Below are 19,998 nucleotides of genomic sequence, written 5' to 3'. Positions count from 1 at the left end.
CTTGCGCATTCATGTCGCGGATAACAGATCCTTGGTCTTCTCATACTATTGAGGCGAGCCGCAATCTACAAAGGCCGAGGAAATGTTTTACGGTTACTGGTCCATCTGTTCGTTCAGTCAAAGAATAGCTCTGTTGGCGCCTACAAAGCGATGCGTTTCGCTAAGCGCCCTGTCTGGGGTAACAAAGCAAAGGCGGTTGGGGTTGACTCGCTACGACTCAAACAGCCAAGCCCCATGGTCCCCAGTGTTCAACGGCCTGCCAGATGCGCCAGGGTTTGGAGAATGAATGATTGGCTGTGACTGTTCACCGCTGCAACAGTAATAGCGCCAACGCTCAAAGGATTGCTGTTACTATTTGCGTTGAACAACATCGTGAGGTTGGACTCATTGGGTGTTGTTTCCGTTCAAGAGTGATGGTCTTTGTTCATTTCGTCTTATTATAAAGTTGGCTATCCCGATGATCTCAACGCTGTTCTGAATCACGCTCGCTACGAATTTCCATTCCTCTTTCCATCACTTGGCGCCTGTGTTTCCTCGGAGTTTTCTACTTTGCACTGCCGGCCAGTCTCGCATTTTTGCATTATCTTCTCGTCGCAGCATCGTTTGATAAGCCTCTCTTGCCCATCTTCCAATTACTTTCACCAACCTTTCTGTTTTCAAGAGATTTTTGCAATCTCACACTTTCGTAACCCTTTTCGAGATACACATTCTTTCACCTCGTAACAACCGACAATGGGCAAATTCGGAAACGCTCTCAAGGCAGGCCAAAGTGCCGTTGAGCTCGGCCGCAACGTGCAGGGCTTCGCCGGCGCTGCCTCCGAGTTTCGTTCCGCGGATAAGGCAGAAATGGGTCGCCAAGCCGGGCGCGGTGTCTTCAACGAGGGAGCTGCAACAGGCAAGACGATGGGGAAAACATGGCTCAAGACATTCGAAGTCGTTCCTCGCCTAGTCTGCCGTGGTCTCCAATTTCTCTTCGCTCTCATCGCCTGCGGCTTTTACGGCAACCGTGTCGACGATGACCGCAAGGCAAACGATGGATTCTCGCCGGAGTGGATCTTTGCCATTGCCGTGGCAGGAGCTTCAGCTATCACGGCTGTTCTTTTCGTCGCCGCCACCCCGCTCGGCGCCATTCCCTACGTCGGCAGCAGAATCAAGATTTTCAAGACCTACCGAGCCTTTGCTTGGGATTTTGTCCTTTTCGTTTCTTGGATCGTGGCATTCGGAATTTTTGCAGCAATTTTCCTCCACAGGGAGAGCGACAACTCGTACAAAGGCAGCAGGACAAGTGTGATGAAGGTGGCAGTCTGGATCGACTTGGTGAATGCAATTTTTTGGTTCATTTCTGGTGTTTACGGTTGCATCAAGACATTTTTGGGAGACAAGACGGATGCAATGACCGACAAAATTGGTCAAAAGCTTTTTGAAAAGAAGCAAGCCAAAGAAGTGCCTGTCAAGGAGGCAGGCTACGCGGAGAGCGTATAATACCATAGGGAGTCTAGAAACAGACCACAGTATGAATTTTTTATCAACCCTTCAAACTCGAAAGTAGATCGTTCGTGAAGGGGTTGGTTTTCTACCTTAATCAGGACTAATAAATATCACTCAATGTACGCAACAGCAACACTCCACCAGTCTCATACGAAGCCATCTGCTGACTCGTTGCATTCTGATCATCCCTAGGCTGTATGGAAGGTTCCTAACTGACGACTGCCAACAAGAAGCCGTCCAGAATGGTGCGGCCCTCGTGGACAGTGTGCGCGGTTGATATCATGGGAACGAGTGTCGCCGTGACTCTTTTGTCCTTCCCTACGTGAGTCAACAACGACTCCCTCCCTTCCTTCGCCTTTTCTTGATTGAGGATGTTCCACACAACGTTATCGACGTAGATGCATCCCTTCGCTCTGGTCAATTTCACCGCCCAGTCAAAGTACTTCTCCTGCTCGCCCCACGATGCGTCGCAAAACACCAAGTCAAACTTGCGGCCTTCTGCGGCCAGCTTGGGTAAGACGTCCAGGGCAGAGCCGAGTATGATCTCGGTGTCGAGCCCCGAGACATTCTGAAGGGCTACATCGCGGTGCCTTGGGTTTATCTCGATGCTAGTGACTTTTGCACCCGTTTCAGCAAGCCAGATGGTCGAGTATCCGCCCAGAGTACCAATCTCGAGAACTTCTTTAGCCCCAATGAGCTTGCACTGGATAGCGAGGAACTGGCCTTGAAGCGGGGATACAGTGATCTCTGGCAAGTCGTGTTTCTGAGAGTTCGCGATCGCGTCGTCCAATTTCTTGTTCGGTGGGAGGAGATTCGCTCGAGCGACGCTTTCGATGGCATCAGCAGCCGCGACGGTGTTTTGCTCCCCGGTGGTCATCTTGGCGGCGTTTCGAGTGTTATCTTCAAGTGTACTTCAGGAACGTGTTGATGTGCAATTGTGAGAGTTTTTAGAATGGCAATTCATTTTCACCGTTGCTAAGACTTATATATTTGCAACCTTGGGCATGTTCCGCTTACTTCCATGCGTGTTGTAAGTGAAGTGCTCAAGCTAAGGCACCTATGCCAAACACGGTGGTGTAAGCTCGGAAACCGAGCAGACCTACTTCGGCGACTAATGTTGTTTGGGAACTTTTGCTCTTGCATTGCACGTCACCTAGTTCATGTCTGTAGTGCATAAATTACAGCTTCCACGAAGCTCGGCGCGATCGGCCGCCGAGATCTACACGAACTTACGAAAGGTCCGTCTCACGTTCAACGATGCTTACGAAACCGCCGAGATATACCACCGAGTTGCGAAGAATAAGGAAGTTTATCCACAGACTGCGATAGGTATTCCATGTATCATATGCAAGAGAGTATCGGGTATTACACAGCGGCTCCGGACCAAGTATAAGTGCCGGTTCCGCCCCGTCTCCCATGGGGCCGAAGTAGTAGCTCAGGCCGAAGCGCGACCAGCGGGGCCGAGACGGAGCGGGGTGGAGTGCCGCCGAGCAAGCCTATGCTTCATTAAGCAACCTCAAATCACCCGAATGTTCAATGAAGCCATACCTGTCAAGAATCAGGTCTCGCTCGATTGGAGCAAGATCTCACTTATATTTTGCCTCGCTCTTGATGGGTTGGTTCAAACCAGTTTAAGTTGAGGACTAGTTACTAGCTGCCTAGCCCCGCGCATGCCGTGTTTCCTCCTGCCGTTCTTATTATGATAGAGCCGAAGGTACTGAAAGTCTATGCCCAATGTCATCCTAATACGGGGCAACGTACAAACAGCTGAAAAACATACCCAAAGGGCACAAAAGGGGAGTCACAGCGAGTTTGCGACAGATGGTTAGAGACAGCTTTCTACGATATGCCATCTTTTATATGCGTGTTGGCGACACCTGGTAAAGTCCGGTCTGATAATCATGCGTGCCCATCCTCGAGCCTTTTGCATTGCCTCACACCTGACACTGCTACTTGTTAACAACCGATGGCCAGCAACGGGCAATCTTCACACGCTGATATTTTCGCGAAAATTGCAAGAGATCTTAGGTATCCGTATAGCGATGAGGCTAACGGGCCGCTTTTGGTGCCCGCGGATTGCGTCCGGCGCTAGAGGTCATGAGATCCACTTCGTGTGAGAATAAGGGGGGTCGCTCAATGCATCTATCTCCACCAGAAACCACATCGCACACTAGGCACAATAGCCGTGCAGTGCCGCAATTTGTCTACAAGAGACGAAGGCGCCAATCACATCGCCATATATTGTCGACACAACCCCTCTCGGCTTCTTGAAATCTGCAGTGTTGTGCAAACTTTTATGAGGTCAGTCCTTATTGGAACAAAATACAACTTGAGCGACGTCACTGCCCGTCAAGAGATTCGCGCCAGGGGATGGATACAGCCCTGAGCCAATCGACAGGCTGCCTAACCTCGCTTGCGGCACGCTTGATTTCGACGGACGTTTTGAATCCATTAGATTAACAGTGGATTACTGAATGTAGGTACGGATACTGTGTTGCCTCTCGTTGCCTCTCGTTCATTCATCAACAATTACTGCGCCGATCACATAGTCTAGACCACATTGTCCCCGCGCTTCGTCTCAACCTCCATCCCAAACTCTTTCTGCACTCTGATCGCACCGAACCCACTCTTCGTTACGATTCTCTTCTGGCTGTGATCGTCTGGCAAACTTTCGTTGCTGATATCGCCCAGATCTCTGCCGTAAACCCTTGTCTCGACCCCAGATCGACTAGCTTGGCTGATGTTTTTTCTCGTAGGGTCCCTCTCTCCGAGCTCGAGATAGCTGTTTTTAACAGCGGCTGAGGCGGCTGGGTCTTTCGAGGACTTGTTTTTTGAGCCAGTGAAGGACGTGAGGCGGGCGAGGGCGCGTTCAAGGAGAGGTCGACATGCGGGGAGGTTGGCGACGAGCATTCCGATGCCAACTTCTGCTTGTGCCCAGGCGAGGATAATACTGAGGCCTTGGAGAAACTTTTCGGCATCGTTGAGTCCGAGGAGGTAATTGAGTCGGACAATTGGAGCTACCGATGCACTAGAAATTCTTAGCAAGGCGGGAAAGACGACCAAGGGCAAAACAGTAACTTACAAGAAACCCAAGCCCAGGAGACCGATAACAGACGCCTTGACCTTGTTCGCCATCTGTAGCCTCCAAATCAGAGCGAAAGGCATGATGGCGAATATCCAATCAGTTGAGATCGACACTGCGGCAACTAAGAAGGACAGGGCAGTCTGGATTTCTCGAGGCTTGCATTCACCTGGCATAGTTTGATGCCAATTTTTCCTGGTAGGAATCGTCAGCACCTGATGAACAACACCCGAAGCAATCGGTAACGTACTCAACCGGCGAGCATTGAAAGAACAAATACATGCCAGTACCTCCGGTACAGACTGTGACTAGTGCGAGGCAGGTGTAAATGACGATTTGGACCCAACGCTGGCCATTACCGATACGCAGCAGGGTGAAACCAAGGGACCACTTGAGAGTAACCAAGGTAAAACACCAGAACTCCTGGAACACATAAAACCACTAATGATTCCATTAGGTCACTATATACATTGGATGGTATCGTTGTTCGAATAGGGCAGAACTTACGAAGTATGAGTTGGCAACCTGTTCCGCAGAAAGGGTGCTGTCCAATTGCCCAACTCCGCTCCAGGCCATACCTATTAAACCAATTTGCGACACTGCCCAGACCGGCTTTGATATGTTAGTCAAAAAAAACTTAATCCATTCCGTATTACGCGCATCATCAAAACGTACAATGGTAGCCACCATGGCCCAATCATCCGGTCCCCACGCTTTCCTCTGCGCCCGGATCCAGAACCGCAAGATCATGGTGATAATATTGAATGGCAGCGGCACCAGGACCGCTGCGGCCATATCCTTCGACGTAGCCGCGCCCATCTTGTCGGATTTACGGATTCGTGATCGCTGAAGAACCGGCCTTCGTGCTCCACGGGTTCGTTTCGAAGGAGAAGGAAAAGTGCCACAAATCGAACAGCTAAAGAAAGAGCAAAGACCTGAACGACCCAGAAATCTTATAAGGGAATGCAAAGAACTTAGAAAAAGCAAGCACGGATCTGTCAATTACTTAATAGCGGCCCGACTTCTTCTGGCAACCAAAGTTCGCATAGGATCCACCGACCCCAGCCCCGGGCTCTCTGCCGTTGTGGCACTGTGGTCTTCCTTGCCACAAAGGGGCGCTGGGATGAACATGGTAAGAGAATTCAACCCCCTTGCGGAGCTCAGACAGTCCAATTTCGAATGTAACCCGTCGGCAAAATGCTCGTGGTTCCTATCCACTAATCGGGAACGATGCTGTGCTTGTCAGTTGCTTTGCCCTGACATTGATGAGATGCAGGAACAGAACGGAGACGGAGTTGGTTCCGAGATAGGCATTTGATTCTATTTCTGAATTGATTCAACTGGACAATACGGATACTATACTGACCTTGATTTCTATTCATCGCCAGTTGCGAATAGGTATCCTTCGGTCTCTTTGGCGTCCTCTCTCCTGAGGATTTCTTGGCATGTGAACTCTAGACGTGCCTCCCCGGCCTCCAAGCATTTCATAGGTGGCATGTGATCAGTGATCTCTGCTACCGTTCGAAGCTATCGACGCGCACTCAACATGGATAGTATTCCCTGGCGTTCTGTCCAGCGTTGCAGTCGATGCTTCGCGAGATCGGTGGTTTCCAACGACAACAAATGTACACCATCCATGCATCGTCGCACTCATGCCACTGTCCCGAAACGTATGGCCCCCATCTTAACGTAGATCGATACCAAGTTCGGGAGATCCCTTCCGAGCATCGGGAAGTTCTTCAAGAGTTTCCGGCGGTGTCAAGCTGTGAAGAATCTTGGACTGACCCATAATAGTGGATTACTTTCTTCAACACGGTATGCATACTCGTGGAGACAGGAATTTCGGCCGTGTCCATAGTTTCCATAAATGCCCCTATACAGTGCGCATATAGTGACTAGCATCAATGCAAGACCTAGTCTGCTTGGTGAAGAAATGCAAGATTGACAAGACATGTTGAAAGCAATGACCGCTCTGTTACTCCGTAGTCGTGTTGGAACAGAAGATTGTCTTCGGTCGACATTGTATCAAGTAATACCAACACCAAACCAACATAGGGATTGAGGGAATTTTCATCTGGCCCTGGCCTCTTCCCCAAGGTGTTGATACTTGCGAGTTTCACGACTGGTTTATGCATATTGAGATCGGCAGAAGCCTTTGGTCGTTGACGTGTCTGCGTGGAGAGCCAAGATTCATGATCCTGCTCAGCCCCTAGTCTAGACTCCTCTTCGGATCCCACCCACCATGCGGCCCGGAGGCACTAACGAGTTGGCTAGTTCACGAAGCGGGCATACAAGCAATGGGGAGAAGTAGCAGCAGAAGGAGACAATATATAAAGCACACAATTTATCACGTGGAGAGAGGCCTAATATTCTCCCCGCCTCCACGTCACGTTGTTTATTCTGCTCTTTTGACATCCGAGAAAAATGGCTCCTTTCAGGGTTTTTGATGGCAAGCTTGCCATTATCACTGGCGCTTCGCGAAGTATGTGTTTTTTTAGACTTTCCGGGTCTTTTCAGATGGGGTCCTTTTCCATAACAAGGGTTCGATATTGGGCTTGAGATCACAGTGGACTAACCAGTTTTCAAAGGCTTTGGCGCCGTTCTTGCCGAGCACTTTGCCAGCAGAGGTGCCAACGTTGTCATCAACTACGCCACCGAGGGCTCAACGCCAAAGGCTGAGGCTTTGGCCAAGGATTTCGAATCCAAGTACAACGTCAAGGCTCTTCCCGTCAAGGCTGATCTGAGCAAGCCCGAGGCGCCTCAGCAGCTCGTTGATGCCGCCAAGGCTCACTTCACCGATGCCAACGGCCGCTTCCAGATCGACATTATTGTCAACAATGCTGCCACTGTGAATGCTCAGGGCATTGACCAGTTGGACCTCGATCTTTTCGATGAGACATTCAACCTGAACTGCAAGGCGCCCGCCCTCCTCGTCAAAGCTGCTTTCCCTTACTTGCCTACCGACCGCTCTGGTCGCATTGTCAACATCTCTAGCGCAACCACCACTTGGGGTGTCTGGTGGCAAACATCATACGCTGGCACCAAGGGTGCTATCGAGGCCATGACCCGTGTCTGGGCACGTGAGCTGGCTGAGAGAGCCACCGTCAATGCCGTTGCGCCTGGCCCCATGGACACTGGACTTTACTCTAGCCTGCCCGACGAGCCCCGCGAGGCTCTGCGTCCATTGAACAACCTGACGCCCCTTGCCAAGGCCAGACCTGGTGTCGATAGCCAGGAGGTTCTCGACTTGGCAGCAAGCATCGGAGGTCGCCCCGGTTACTTGGAGGAAGTTGCTGGGGTTGTGGGGGTTGTTTGCTTGCCTGAAAGTGGATGGATGACTGGAAACCTTGTGGGGGCTAGCGGAGGAGGTGCTTTTGTTCGTTAAGCGATGCCAATTACCTTAGTCGTCGGGTGGTTGGATAAGCATTGCTGGTGTTCGGAGCGAGGATGTTCTCTTTTTTAGCTCAGGCAGGTGAATGGATGAAGATCAACAATTACATGGGCGGACCTGGGCCAGCAGATCCCTCATATAAAAGCGCACCAACGGGCGAGGCAACTACGCTGGCAATGCGACAGTGCGTGAAGTTGCAATGGAGACAACTGTCGGAGACCCTGTCGTTTTCGGGTCAAGTGCAAGCTATGCTTGCTCAATCAAGGGCATGGCATTGGTGTGTTGGATCGCCGACTTATATGGATGGATTCCGTCCTTTCGTCTGGTTCCCTTAGACATCGCTTAGAAGGCAGCGCAGGGTTGTCGAAACTCATTTCAGGCACCTGCTAAGATCTTAGGGGGGACACTAAACTAGCAACTATGGTACCAACGGTGCTACGGTCTCGGCGCCACCCGCCATGTTTAAGTTGACAGGGGACAATCAGCTGAGGCCGTGAACCCTGTGGGAGCCCCAGCGAAGGATTGGGTACCTGGTCTCACATTCACTTGCATGTACGGATACACCAACACCACCACTTCCTCCAGATTTAGCAATTCATGAGGGGTCACAAGATGTTGTGATGGCAGAAAGTGGTTGAAATTGTAGCAATTTGATCGCTGGAAGGCAAAGGGTGGTGTCTCAGCAAACATTCGCTTCTCCTGATGATCTCCTGGGCTCTGGATACATGTGGCTCTAGTCTTTAGGCTCATCCCAAATTTTGTTCAGGCAGCCGTAGCGGCCTTGTGTTCTATTAAGTTGGGGCTGTCAAGTATGCGAAGAGGATCGGAAAGGGAATGACTCTCTTAATATCACAAGCTTCCCTACAAATGCTTGGTGAGGTGCAGTGATCAGTACGTTCGTTACCTGTAGTCAATGACGTCGTCTTTCGCCAAGTCACTCTCAAGCATGGGAGACTTTAACGGATGACGGCTTCTTTAAGTTTCTAGCTTCAATTCTAGTTTCAATTCCAGCAGTCAGATTGTAGGAAGGCAAAAGCTTCCAGTGAACCTTGGACGGTATGTGGTCCTTTCCTTCTCCCTAAGGGTTAAACGTTTTGGCAATGCATCGCTAAACAAAACTCTCCCTGTTCCTTTATCTTACGAAGGTAGTATTACGGACTATGGGCTGGGGCCACGAAAATGTTCTCCGGGATCTGCGTGTACTATTGAACTGTGTTGCAAGATTCGGCGTTCATTCTGCGCGCAATATCCCCAACGAGTTCGTATTGGTGGTTAAGTGCAACCAGAGTAAACTACGAAGACGGGTCTAGAGTAGGAAGGGCACCAAATCTAGTATTCTATCAAGTATTTCTGAGCTGGCTTAGAGTGGATCGCGTTGCCATTTCCCGCCCGGCCTAACAAAGCTCATTTCCATGACAATCGGAGACTTGCACCTCCAGGCGCAAGAGGCTTTTAACTATCCATGAATCTCGCTTATGCAAAGAAGGTATTGTTCACACGATAAAATCAACTTAACATGAATCTGAGATGTTAAAAAAGAGCCTTTCGACAGTTTGACCAGTCTCCCGACCAAGCCAGTCTTCACTATGAATACGTTCCACAAGTAAGTACTGCTCTAAGGTTTTACACCTTCAAATGGTTTGGAGTGCAGCTGAGCCTTTTTCATGACTCGGTTTCAACTGTATCTATGGTACTCTTATGAAGAATACACGACATGCATGCTACGAGATATTGTATAATGCCTGGTTAGTTGTTAGGCGAATACCGCGAGGGAGTTCCGATGATCATGACATGCCATCGAGTGCGGAACATGGTCAGCGTTTTTCTGAGCATCAAATGTTAAAATCCTTCGTTTCCTCTTTATTCTTCTCATTAACTTCATACACTACAATTGATAGGTGAACCTCTGTAGAGACTCAAAGAACAGATCATAGTTGAAATCCGAATCGGGTAGATAAGTACCCCGTTAACCACTAGATATTTTCATAAGAGGGAAGAACCAATAATCTAGTCAGTTGACTTACAAGTTTCATTCGCCTGTGAATGATCTCAAAAGAGAGCAAAGTTAGAGAATCACTGGAGACGGATGCAATGATGCCATCTAGCAGTTGGCGGAATATTACTGCACAGCGCGTTACTCAACGCAATGAGAAGTCATAATTCAATAACCGCGATAATCAACTTCAACTGTCTGCAACTTGATCAGCTAAACAAAGGGCCAGCTTCTCAAGCTGGCTTTTTCCGTTGAGTGAAGTGAAGTGCTGAGTACTAGCATGCACTAATAATGCAGTAGCCTGGCGACAGCAGCTATTCCGCTTTCGACGGGGGGGAATGGACTGCTAAACACATGTAATGAACAAGAAGCCGGAAGCACAATAACAAAAGCACGTGCTAGTCAAACCTTCATGATAGGAAAGCTTTGTAGACGCCGTCGTTCACTATCCGATGCTACTCTCCCATAGCCTTCACATTGACTCGTTTCAAGGGAGGTAATGGACTTGCTGGTGGGACAGGGCTATATCCATACGCGGAGAGTTGCTCATAAGGTATCTGTCCAAACGTCTATGAATCTATGGACTAGATCAAGGCATCAAAACTTCATCTCATGTGTTAATTATTAATTAGTGAGTCTGACCCCTTTGAGGCAGTAGCTCCATGGTAATTTACCGTTTAGCATCTTGATAGTCTCTGTAATCACGCAACCTGTCTCGTTAATTAATGCAAACATCACACATGATCTAGAATAATAGCGTAAGCATTCTTGGGTCATCTACCAATGCTCATCTTTGAGAAAACACAGAGGTGTCTGCTGGTTCAATTGTGCCACGAAGCGCAGCCTACCATTGGTCTGGCAGTCGCAGCGCCCGACAGTGAATAAGAATTTATGAGTTACGACCGACTTTGAATCACTTGCAGAATTGGTCAAGTAGCAGTGTCCAACCTTTGATGTTTATTTTGTTAAGAGCTGCCATACTCTTTTCAAAGACGGGTTGAAAGGAAGTACATGATCTTCCCAGTCTCATAGTGTGGTATTCTGCTATGTCGTGCTTGCATTGAACGAACGCTGTGCCACGGAAGCCAGGCGCTCAAACGAATAGAGCTTTCCTATCTAGTCTGGAGCAGAATCATTTGAGCTGGTTTGCTTGTTCGTGAGTCAGGCACAGGTAGAGTTTCCTCTATTGAACATTCAATATCATGCTCGATGAACGCTATTGCGTCCATAATATAAGCAGTCTCGGGAGCAATGGTTTGGAGTTCTCGCAACGGCTACGAACGGCGCATCCGCCCACAATTCTCACGAACACTGAGCTCTTGAGCCCTGATCAGCAGCTTCCCCAGATTTCTTCCGAGTTTTGACTTTCTGGGGTGAAGGGAGATTGTAATTGCCCAGCCACTCGGTTAGGCTTTCGGCAGAATTCTCATGGCGTGCTGCCAAGGCCCCGCCAGTCCCTTCCCTGCTCCTGCATCGGAGGCTGCGGCCCTTGCCGCCCACACTCAGCCTCAACCTCTTGGCTCGGAGAATATTCTGACCAGTAGAAGAATCAGTAGCCGATTGAACTTATGAAATGTGATTCAATGTATTCAAAACTTCCAATAATGCTCATTGTGATCACATAATTGCCATGCCTAGTGAAAATCTTCTCATAGAAGCTAGACTGTTACGATATCGGCAAGATTGCCGGAGAAACCTGGATGCTGATTAAGCCTTTTAACAGTCAGGCATTGTCGGTAAATTCGAATGGAATGGACTTCGGAGGCAATTATTGCAAGGAAATACACCTCTGTTTCCTTGCAATATGCAGCCACAACGAAGAACAGCTCAATACCGATAAAAATTGCCAGGCAAAGTCGAAAAAAAAGGGTTAGCCGCAAGATAGGCATGAGAGGAGAACAGACCCATCGAACATGCGATCTATGGACCATCCTCATCAGGCCCAATACATGTTTCCGCCTGGGCAGATTTCCTCGCACATCCAGACCTTAAATTTGCCTTGACGTGTCTGGCGCAGAATTTGCTATTCTACACGTGTGGCTTTGGCTTTAATGGTCCACTAGACACGTGCTCCTAATTAGGTTGCCTTTGAGCCTCAATGCAGCGAGATTTGACTCTTGACCCACTCGTGGAGATCGGAGAAAATTTTGCAAGGAGTGGTGAACAAGAGGAAGCTGCCAGAAAGTGGAAGTTTCGAAAGTCCCTCACGTATAAGAATGCGCCTCACGTCGCAAAAGATCACAAAAAAGCCGTGCTTCTGATGTGCCCGAGTGTCTCCTGATAAATTTGCGTGATGTCAGCAGAGAGAGTCGTGAGGTTACAATTGTGAGCGCGCAAGATGGCTCAAGCTACCAAATGCGGTCGAACTAACGCCGGCTCAACGGCAAGGAAGTAAGACAGACAACGCACAGCTGCAAATCTTTGCCAACGAGGGAAGGTTACAGGAGACTTCCATTGACAAACGATCCGGTTCCTGCAGCTAACGATAGCTTCCTCAGCAGCTGCATGATTCAGTCTTATCCGCAGACTCTCGTTTGCGGAGTAACGTTGTAGAACCCCAAAACCCCAGATTCAAGGCCCTTTTGTTGATGGACCTCGGTATGGGCAGCATGAACTAATATCGTCAATGAGGTTCAAGACCAATAGGAAAGCCAGATTTATGGCCGCTTTATTCCCCTTAACCTCGCTTGGCGCCACCCGTTCGGGCCTTTTGCCAAGCGGACCACTTATTTTCTCGTATGTCGCCCGATGTGTCCGTTATTATCAATCAAAAAGATCGGCTCACTCGGCCGAGTGGAGTCCGGCAGGTGGTTCGGCCATCGGCTTGTGGCGTATGGTTGCAAAAGTTCCTGGGGCGACGTTCCCGACTCGGGCAAGACTTTTCTAGTGGAAACAGAAGACATCGAAACATGGGCCCTGGGCGGCGAACGCCTCGGAGTCGTCCGACACCGAGGGTAAGGGCATGCATCTAGTGGTGATACTAATGAGTCTCCATTGCTCCCCACCAGGCCAGCCTTTTGGAACTTTTCTCGAAAATTTCTTCCTCTTCTCCCTCTCTTTTCCTTTTTCCCTTGGTTCAGCTACTCTATCGGGCCTGTCTTGAGATATCGATTGCGTAAAAATGGCCCAGAACCACGAGGACACAGCGGCAGAGTACGTAACAATGCGCATACCATCGGTCTAACACCAAGGGGATCTGGCACTGACAACTCGTATTCACAGGCTCCATGAGACGCTGGGTGAGCGCTTGCCCAACAAGGAGACGACTGATCTCGCGGGAGGCTACATCACGCCAGCCGACCCCGAGAAGAAAATCTTGAGCTCCGCCGACTCAGAATCGGGACCTACACCTGATGGTGCCGAGCCCAATGAGTTTGAGAAGGGATCCCTGCGTCGTATTGGAGAGAATCTCCCCGCTTCAGCCTTTCTTATCGCTGTTGTCGAGCTCACGGAGAGATTCACCTACTATGGTGCCCAAGGTCTTTTCCAAAACTACATCAACAATGACCCCAATGGAGCCGACGGTCCCAAGGGTCTTGGAATGGGTCACCAAGCCGCAACTGGTCTGAATTTGTTCTTCCAATGGTTCTGCTATGGTAAGACATCACTTTCCGCTTCGCTAGCCGGTAGCAAACAGTATGGTCTCACTAACACGAGCATTCAGTGACTCCAATTCTTGGTGCCATCATTGCTGACCAGTACTTGGGCAAGTACAAAACCATCTTGGTCTTCTGTGCCTTCTACTGGGTTGGTCTTATCATCCTCTGGACAACATCCTTGCCGGTGGCCATGGCCAATGGCGCTGGAATCCCCGGTTACATTGTTGCCATTATCGTGATTGGTCTCGGCACGGGAGGTATCAAGAGTAACATTGCTCCCTTGATCGCCGATCAGTACCAACGCCGTGTCATGGCCATCAAGACCGAGTCAAACGGCGAGCGAGTTATCATCGATCCTGCCATCACATACCAGCGCATCTATATGATTTTCTATTGGTGCATCAACTTGGGTTCCCTGTCTCTTATGGCGACTCCCTTCATGGAGAAGTACAAGGGCTTCTGGACCGCCTACTTGATGTGTTTCTGCGTCTTCAACATTGGTATCGCGACTCTGGTGCTTCGCCGCAAGACTTTTGTCAACCGTCCTCCCCAGGGCTCCGTCATCACTGATGCGTTCAAGGCGCTTGGCATGATGATTGCAGCTCGCAACATGGACGCTGCGAAGCCTTCATGGCGTGCGGAGCACGGCAAGGACAAGCCTGTCCCCTGGAACGACCACTTCGTCGAGGAGCTCAAGCGTGCTCTGAGAGCTTGCAAGGTTTTCGTTTTCTGTAAGTCAAACTAATTCTGGCTGTGTTTTGATGCAAGCCAAAAGCTTGAAAGTCAACGCTAACACGACTGCCAGACCCCATCTTCTGGGTTTGCTACGGCCAGTTCTCGACCAACTTCGTCACCCAAGCTGGACAGATGGAGGGACACGGCATGCCGAACGATTTCATGCAAAACTTCGACCCCATTTCGATTCTCATCTTCACGCCGATCCTCGAGAAGCTCGTCTACCCACTGCTCCGCAAGGCCGGCATCGAGCTCAAGCCCATTATGCGTATCACCATCGGCTTCTGGCTCGGCGCTATCTGCCTGGCCTACGCAGCAATCGTGCAACACCTCATTTACAACGCCGGCCCCTGTTACGAGTCTCCCGGCGAGTGTCCTGAAGGAATGAACGGAGGCACATCGCTTCCCAACCACGTCCACATCGCCGTTCAGACGCCTGCCTACATCTTCATCGGCCTGTCTGAGATTTTTATCTCCGTTACCGGTCTTGAGTATGCTTACACCAAGGCCCCGCCCAACATGAAGTCCTTCGTCCAGAGTATCTATCTTTTTACCAACGCCTTTGGCTCTGCCATCTCCGAGGCCCTGGTTTCCGTTGCCGTTGATCCCAAGTTCTTGTGGATGTACACCGGTGTCGCATGCTCATCTGCCGTGGTGGGATGCATCTTTTACTTCACTTTCCGCCACTACGATGCTGAGGAAGATAAGATGTACGAGTTGGATCGCGATCAGCCGGTTTTGAACAGTGAGGGAGTGAAGCAAGTTGAGAACGACGATTAATGTCTATACACAATGGAGAAGGGGCGACAACTGTTGCGACAGTTGCCATCCTCTTAACAGTAGAAGATGGTCACGTGGAATGCTCATGTATATTATGAACAATCAAGATGTATGATGATGGGTGTGGATATGTGGTTTGAGCAACCATGAACAGTATATAAACTTAATAGAATACCCCAATACCCATATAATACCTGCATTTTATACTCTTTATTCCACATTGATGTCTTAGGAGTTGATGTACCTGAAGAAAAAGCGGCTTATCTGCTAGGCTTCGGCGATAAATGCCTAGGCTCATCACTCTGACTGAGTTGTACTTGGCTGGCCGTGCGATCGATGCCGTGCGATATATTGTGTGACGGTGTGCAGCCCGCGAATTGCAGCATTGAACAACATTTATGACCCCCTACAAGCTAGACATCGTAATGTGGGTCTTGGAAAGAACCACGCAGAACAAAGCCTTTTGCATTTACAGTCATGGTTTTCCTCGAACATGATGATGCAATTTAACACATTTGACCATCCGAATCAATGGTCCCCAGACCGTCTGTCTTGTTTGACGTCACGTTGGAGAGCTGATTGCCATTTAATGACCTTTAATGACATCATGACACCAGACCACCAGCTTACCTCACTGTGGCTTGCTCAGGACTGTCTTAAAGGGCCCAAGGATATTCTCATTTTCTATTCATTTTGTTCTTTTAAACTGTTCATTAGGTTCATCAGGCACTCACAATTCCATCGACTACCTGCGTGATCCACAATATAACTCTCAAAATCAACCTGACGCATTTGACACCATGGCGGACGCAAAGCAAGGAGGTGATCTCTATGACATGGCCAAGGACGGAACCAAAGGTTTGTAGCATGTGGCACGCCGCAAATCACATACAAATGAAGCTGGTCTAACTGTCGACGATAGTTCCTGGAGATGCCGGCAAGCAGAACATCATCAAATCTGTTCCCAACCCGCACCAAGATCCCTCAGCTGCCGGTGAGCTCGGGTCCACAACCCTACACGGCGCCGCAGACAACGCATTAGACACCAAAGAGGGAAGACCTTCCGGAGTTGGTGAGGGGATCAGTGCTACCGGTCACGAGATTCCGCAGTCGGTGACGGGCAAGCCTGGAGGTCGAGGTGGTACGCAGGGCTCCAAGGACGTTAGAGCAGCGACAGGTGCATTCTACACCAAGGGGAGCCGGTCAAAGAGTGATGAGTGAAGGAGGTGTGATACATTAAATCACTTTGTATACATGAGTCTGACGAGTGTAATAATACTTAACACGTCAAGACCGTGCGTCTCAGCTGCAAGTGTTGGTACTTATCCGCGGCTAGTCTACCTGGGTAAGGTAAACACGAACCGCTCACCGGTGACAGAATCTTGCAATTCTGAGCAAACGAATAGCTCGGTCTGGACTAGAAAAACTTCCCCATCACCACCAAAATGCAATGTAAGAGCTGTAACACAGCCAAAAAGGACATCATGAAAGGGACGAGACTCGAACTCGCGCGGGTTGCCCCACCAGGAAACAGATGTTAAGCTGACCTTAACCTGGCGCCATAACCAACTCGGCCACCCTTCCGTGGATTGATTGATTGTGAAGTTCTGCGGAAGTTGTGAATATGGACCTGATCGAGTTAGGGCTTCGGAGATTGGGTCCGCAGATGAGAGACATCCGCCGGAGTGGGGCTGACGACAGGCCGCACACAAGGGGTTTGTTGGGCATGTCGCATGCGTGACTGGCCAAGGTTTATTTAAATACGTATAGTAGGAAACGTCAATTGAGTTGGAGCTCATACGTTCATAGCATCAGAATGTCATACGAGTTATTTAGTTATAATCAGTTCTGTCAGTTCTCATGTTCTGCCAGTTCTACAGCCCTACCACACTCTCCTCTAACCACGCGAGGAATTCGGGTGATCAGTCATGACTTCTCAAAGCGAGTATGCGTTATGGTTAAGTGAGAAGTGTTGCGTAACGATATGGTTTGCAATATGGCTTCTTAATTCGTCTAAAAGATCAGTTGTCTTGCTTCGGTCCTTTGCCGCTTATTGGGTGGGAAATTTTGGCCATCTAGAATGCCTAGAGTCTAGCTTTCTACATCGAAAGAGCGATGCAAGTCTGAGTTTGTGATGTGCTAAGTATGTGACGGCATGGGTCTGGTCGGAAATCGTTTCGAGGTGAATCACTTCTTCTTCACGCCTGTTGAGAAGGACGAAAATGCCAATCCACGTATTAATGATCAACACTACCGTAGAAAACATGATACCCGCTGACCTAGCCGTCAAAGATAGGTCGAATCCAAGTTGTTCTAGATGGAGTCCGACCCAATCAACATGGTACTCAGTGATCAATGTTCGACATGATTCAACATGTACCCACCATGTGTATGTCTACAAACCATAAGTCCACGTTCATCAACGCAACACGCACCGATCTCAAACCTCACTCCGGCTTCCTCCCCCTAGCCAACAAAACAGTCCTCTCAACCTCAAACGGCCGCCCCTGATACTTCTCTTCCATAAAAGCCCTCAACGTCGGCATCAACCGCCCCTTCAACCCTTCCCTCTGCGCCCTCGTCCAAAACCTCTCCATGACCCCGTACATAAACGCCTGAAAAACGGTACACCACTCGTCGACCCCCGAGAACGGCACCCACTTGGTCACAACGTCCACCTCCACGTCCACAAACCCGGCTGCCGTGAACATGCTCTTGACGAAGGAGGGGGACTCCCACGCGCCGGGGCCCCAGAGCGAGGTCAGCTCGATGGAGGACTGCGGCCACGAGACGGGTTGTTGGTTTGGCCCGGGCAGGGTGAGGGATGCTACTGCGTCGCGGGTGTCTGGGATCCAGCCTTCTGTTACCCAGGTCGAGGTTGCGACTGTGCCGCCGGGCTTGGTGACGCGGTAGCATTCTGGATGCGATTTGTTAGTTCCTCTTCAAGATCCTATTTACGTAGATACGGAGGAGCACTTACCGTTGAGAGAGGTGTATGGATCAGCCACGAGCATCAACGCCATGGCGACGATGACGACGTCAAACTGATCCGAAGGGAATGACATGTTCTGCTCTCGTTAGTCACAACTGACCCAACAGTATCCTCCAAGTCAAACGAAAACAGAGCCAGGAAGGGTCGCCTACCATGATGTCAGCCTGCTTGACCTCACTCCCAACCCACTCCTCCCTCTCAATCTTCTCCTTCACAACCCCCAGCTGCGCCTCACTCGAGTCCGCGCTCGTCAACCTCACCCTTTCCCTCTGCTGCCCCGGCAACTCCCTCATCATCTTCTGAATATACGACGACACCACCCCGGTACCGCAGCACATGTCCATGACATGAATCATCTTTGTGCTGGCCGACGCCGAGGACACGGTCTGGCATAACTTCGAGTGCTCGACAAGGCAGGGAGTCACGGGGGAGGTGAGGTGCTCTGCGTGTCGGTAGATGTTGCCGGCCTCTGGGTTGCGCCAGAACTCGATGAGATTCGCTTTGTCACCTGATGCGTTTAGGGACTTTGAGGAGGAGGTGGCAGCGGTGGTTGTGGAAGCTGCGGCGGTTGTGGTCGGGCCGGCGATGATGGGCTTCTTCTTGGTGAGTTCCGGGCTCATGTAGAGGGGAGCTGGGTTGTTGATGAGGGACGACATATTGGCTATGTTGACTTTGTTGAGAATAATTCGACGTTGAGGTGATGGGTAGGTAGGAAACGATAGGTGACGAAGGATGATGCTGTGATATGATGTATGTAGTCCAAGTCTTGATATGAATGGAAGTCTAGTGCTTTGTGAACAAGCTTATCCAGGCCTAGATTGCAGTAGAAGAATATCATGGGCCAATATATACGAAACTATCCATCATCAAGCTAAGCTCCCCGAGCTTCGGAACCAACTCCCTCGCGGCCCCTGCAGCAAACCTTGCGATAGGCTCCCATTGGGGGAATCCTAAATTCGATATCTGATTCTCTCAAGATTTCCTTCTTGGAGGAGTAAATGTTGCCTAGTGTCTGTCGGATCCCGCACCGGATACCCATGCCGAACGGTAAATGGATGGTGTTTAGTCACACGGCGCGTTCCATCTAGACCGGCGATGACATCAAAACTCTCCCTCCACCAAAGTTTGGGAGTGCGAGGTGACGGGGGGAAAACCCCCCATGGAAAATAATGGACAAAAGCAGAGTCGCGGCCCTTGGTGAGCTAAGTTCCAAAGAAGCTTCAAAGGCTCGTGGTTGCCATCCACTTCCAAGGTTCGTACCGACCGCTCGGATGCTTCATGCTCTCCTCGTATCTTAATCACGTACCCATGCCAACACTCTACCACCTCGATCAGAAGATTCGAGTTCCCTCGACAAACTCGGATTTAATAATAATAGTAATCACATCAAAATAAACACATACCCCTCGGCTCGATCAAGCCTTTAGAGGAGCTGCTCCATTGCCCTCCAATGTAATCCACCCAAAGTCTGGCATCCCATCACAGCCTTCTTCGTAGGTAGCTTGAAATGTGACTTCCACCGCCAAGTTTCACATCCTTTCAGCATACCGAAAGCGACACAAAACAACAGCCATGCCAACTATCGCGATCCAATCAAAGTAGGCGACTGAAGAAGGTAACATACCACCTCATCCAATACTTCATCTCACCTTGACAAACGCAACACCTCCCCCCCGTAAACCAAGACATCCAGACAAAGCCCCATCAGACTTCCTCGGCCAGAACTCCATCTGCCCCGGGCTGAAAGTCTAATCCAACCTTACATCTCATGCTCTAGTACTACCCTCTATAACAAAGCTATCCAAAACCTTCCATCATCAACTTACCTCGGGGGCCTCCAAAGTGAACACCAACCAAGACAACCAAGGTTTTTCAAGCGCCACTAGGGCACCACTCTTTCCCAAAACTCTATACCAATGATGTCCCGTGGGCAGCGCA

At 49.9% G+C, this 19,998-nt stretch overlaps 7 protein-coding genes and 1 non-coding gene across 8 annotated transcripts; 4 read left to right on the top strand and 4 right to left on the bottom strand.

Annotated features, from left to right (window-relative positions):
* Nucleotides 1-377: 377 nt before the first annotated feature.
* BDP55DRAFT_673840 (uncharacterized protein) lies at nucleotides 378-1,599 on the top strand. Its single transcript, XM_060575628.1, has one exon. The coding sequence runs from the start codon at nucleotides 733-735 to the stop codon at nucleotides 1,480-1,482; it is 750 nt and encodes a 249-aa protein (XP_060426185.1). The 5' UTR covers nucleotides 378-732; the 3' UTR covers nucleotides 1,483-1,599.
* Nucleotides 1,600-2,420, bottom strand: BDP55DRAFT_673838 (O-methyltransferase). Its single transcript, XM_060575627.1, has one exon. It carries the CDS (start codon nucleotides 2,363-2,365, stop codon nucleotides 1,697-1,699), a length of 669 nt encoding a protein of 222 aa, XP_060426184.1. The 5' UTR covers nucleotides 2,366-2,420; the 3' UTR covers nucleotides 1,600-1,696.
* Nucleotides 2,421-4,038: 1,618 nt separating this feature from the next.
* On the bottom strand, nucleotides 4,039-5,389 carry BDP55DRAFT_731634 (uncharacterized protein; the record flags this gene model as incomplete). The annotated part of the gene is made up of 5 exons (XM_060579835.1): nucleotides 4,039-4,516; nucleotides 4,571-4,765; nucleotides 4,821-5,011; nucleotides 5,078-5,182; nucleotides 5,246-5,389. The coding sequence occupies 5 exons, from the start codon at nucleotides 5,387-5,389 to the stop codon at nucleotides 4,039-4,041; spliced, it is 1,113 nt and encodes a 370-aa protein (XP_060426183.1).
* A 1,571-nt stretch (nucleotides 5,390-6,960) lies between these two features.
* On the top strand, nucleotides 6,961-8,058 carry BDP55DRAFT_273313 (short chain dehydrogenase). Its single transcript, XM_060566432.1, has 2 exons — nucleotides 6,961-7,052; nucleotides 7,159-8,058. Exons 1-2 carry the CDS (start codon nucleotides 6,995-6,997, stop codon nucleotides 7,953-7,955), a joined length of 855 nt encoding a protein of 284 aa, XP_060426182.1. The 5' UTR covers nucleotides 6,961-6,994; the 3' UTR covers nucleotides 7,956-8,058.
* A 5,017-nt stretch (nucleotides 8,059-13,075) lies between these two features.
* On the top strand, nucleotides 13,076-15,068 carry BDP55DRAFT_558981 (POT family-domain-containing protein; the record flags this gene model as incomplete). Its single annotated transcript, XM_060569857.1, has 4 exons — nucleotides 13,076-13,107; nucleotides 13,177-13,550; nucleotides 13,619-14,284; nucleotides 14,359-15,068. 4 exons carry the CDS (start codon nucleotides 13,076-13,078, stop codon nucleotides 15,066-15,068), a joined length of 1,782 nt encoding a protein of 593 aa, XP_060426181.1.
* A 493-nt stretch (nucleotides 15,069-15,561) lies between these two features.
* On the top strand, nucleotides 15,562-16,641 carry BDP55DRAFT_718296 (uncharacterized protein; the record flags this gene model as incomplete). The annotated part of the gene is made up of 3 exons (XM_060578404.1): nucleotides 15,562-15,613; nucleotides 15,786-15,926; nucleotides 15,991-16,641. The coding sequence occupies 3 exons, from the start codon at nucleotides 15,562-15,564 to the stop codon at nucleotides 16,287-16,289; spliced, it is 492 nt and encodes a 163-aa protein (XP_060426180.1). The 3' UTR covers nucleotides 16,290-16,641.
* BDP55DRAFT_t258 lies at nucleotides 16,554-16,652 on the bottom strand. Its single transcript has one exon. It is a non-coding gene; the product is annotated as a tRNA-Leu (tRNA).
* Nucleotides 16,653-17,390: 738 nt separating this feature from the next.
* Nucleotides 17,391-18,829, bottom strand: BDP55DRAFT_673827 (S-adenosyl-L-methionine-dependent methyltransferase). The gene is made up of 3 exons (XM_060575626.1): nucleotides 18,213-18,829; nucleotides 18,049-18,136; nucleotides 17,391-17,985 (listed from the first exon to the last, which is right to left on the bottom strand). Exons 1-3 carry the CDS (start codon nucleotides 18,714-18,716, stop codon nucleotides 17,516-17,518), a joined length of 1,062 nt encoding a protein of 353 aa, XP_060426179.1. The 5' UTR covers nucleotides 18,717-18,829; the 3' UTR covers nucleotides 17,391-17,515.
* Between the last annotated feature and the right edge of the window lie 1,169 nt (nucleotides 18,830-19,998).

Source organism: Colletotrichum godetiae (genome assembly GCF_030913485.1).
Source record: "Colletotrichum godetiae strain CBS 193.32 chromosome Unknown BDP55scaffold_40, whole genome shotgun sequence".
NCBI classification, from domain to species: domain Eukaryota; kingdom Fungi; phylum Ascomycota; class Sordariomycetes; order Glomerellales; family Glomerellaceae; genus Colletotrichum; species Colletotrichum godetiae.
The sequence above is the reverse complement of the archived record's forward strand: the minus strand, read 5'-3'. Positions and strand labels throughout refer to the sequence as shown.

Coding starts and splice junctions, on each gene's coding strand:
- BDP55DRAFT_673840 (XM_060575628.1), top strand. CDS start 733: ATGGGCAAATTCGGAAACGCTCTCAAGGCAGGCCAAAGTGCCGTTGAG.
- BDP55DRAFT_673838 (XM_060575627.1), bottom strand. CDS start 2,365: ATGACCACCGGGGAGCAAAACACCGTCGCGGCTGCTGATGCCATCGAA.
- BDP55DRAFT_273313 (XM_060566432.1), top strand. CDS start 6,995: ATGGCTCCTTTCAGGGTTTTTGATGGCAAGCTTGCCATTATCACTGGC. Junction 7,053..7,158: donor TATCACTGGCGCTTCGCGAA/GTATGTGTTTTT, acceptor CAGTTTTCAAAG/GCTTTGGCGCCGTTCTTGCC.
- BDP55DRAFT_673827 (XM_060575626.1), bottom strand. CDS start 18,716: ATGTCGTCCCTCATCAACAACCCAGCTCCCCTCTACATGAGCCCGGAA. Junction 18,137..18,212: donor TCAAGCAGGCTGACATCATG/GTAGGCGACCCT, acceptor TAACGAGAGCAG/AACATGTCATTCCCTTCGGA. Junction 17,986..18,048: donor TCCATACACCTCTCTCAACG/GTAAGTGCTCCT, acceptor AATCGCATCCAG/AATGCTACCGCGTCACCAAG.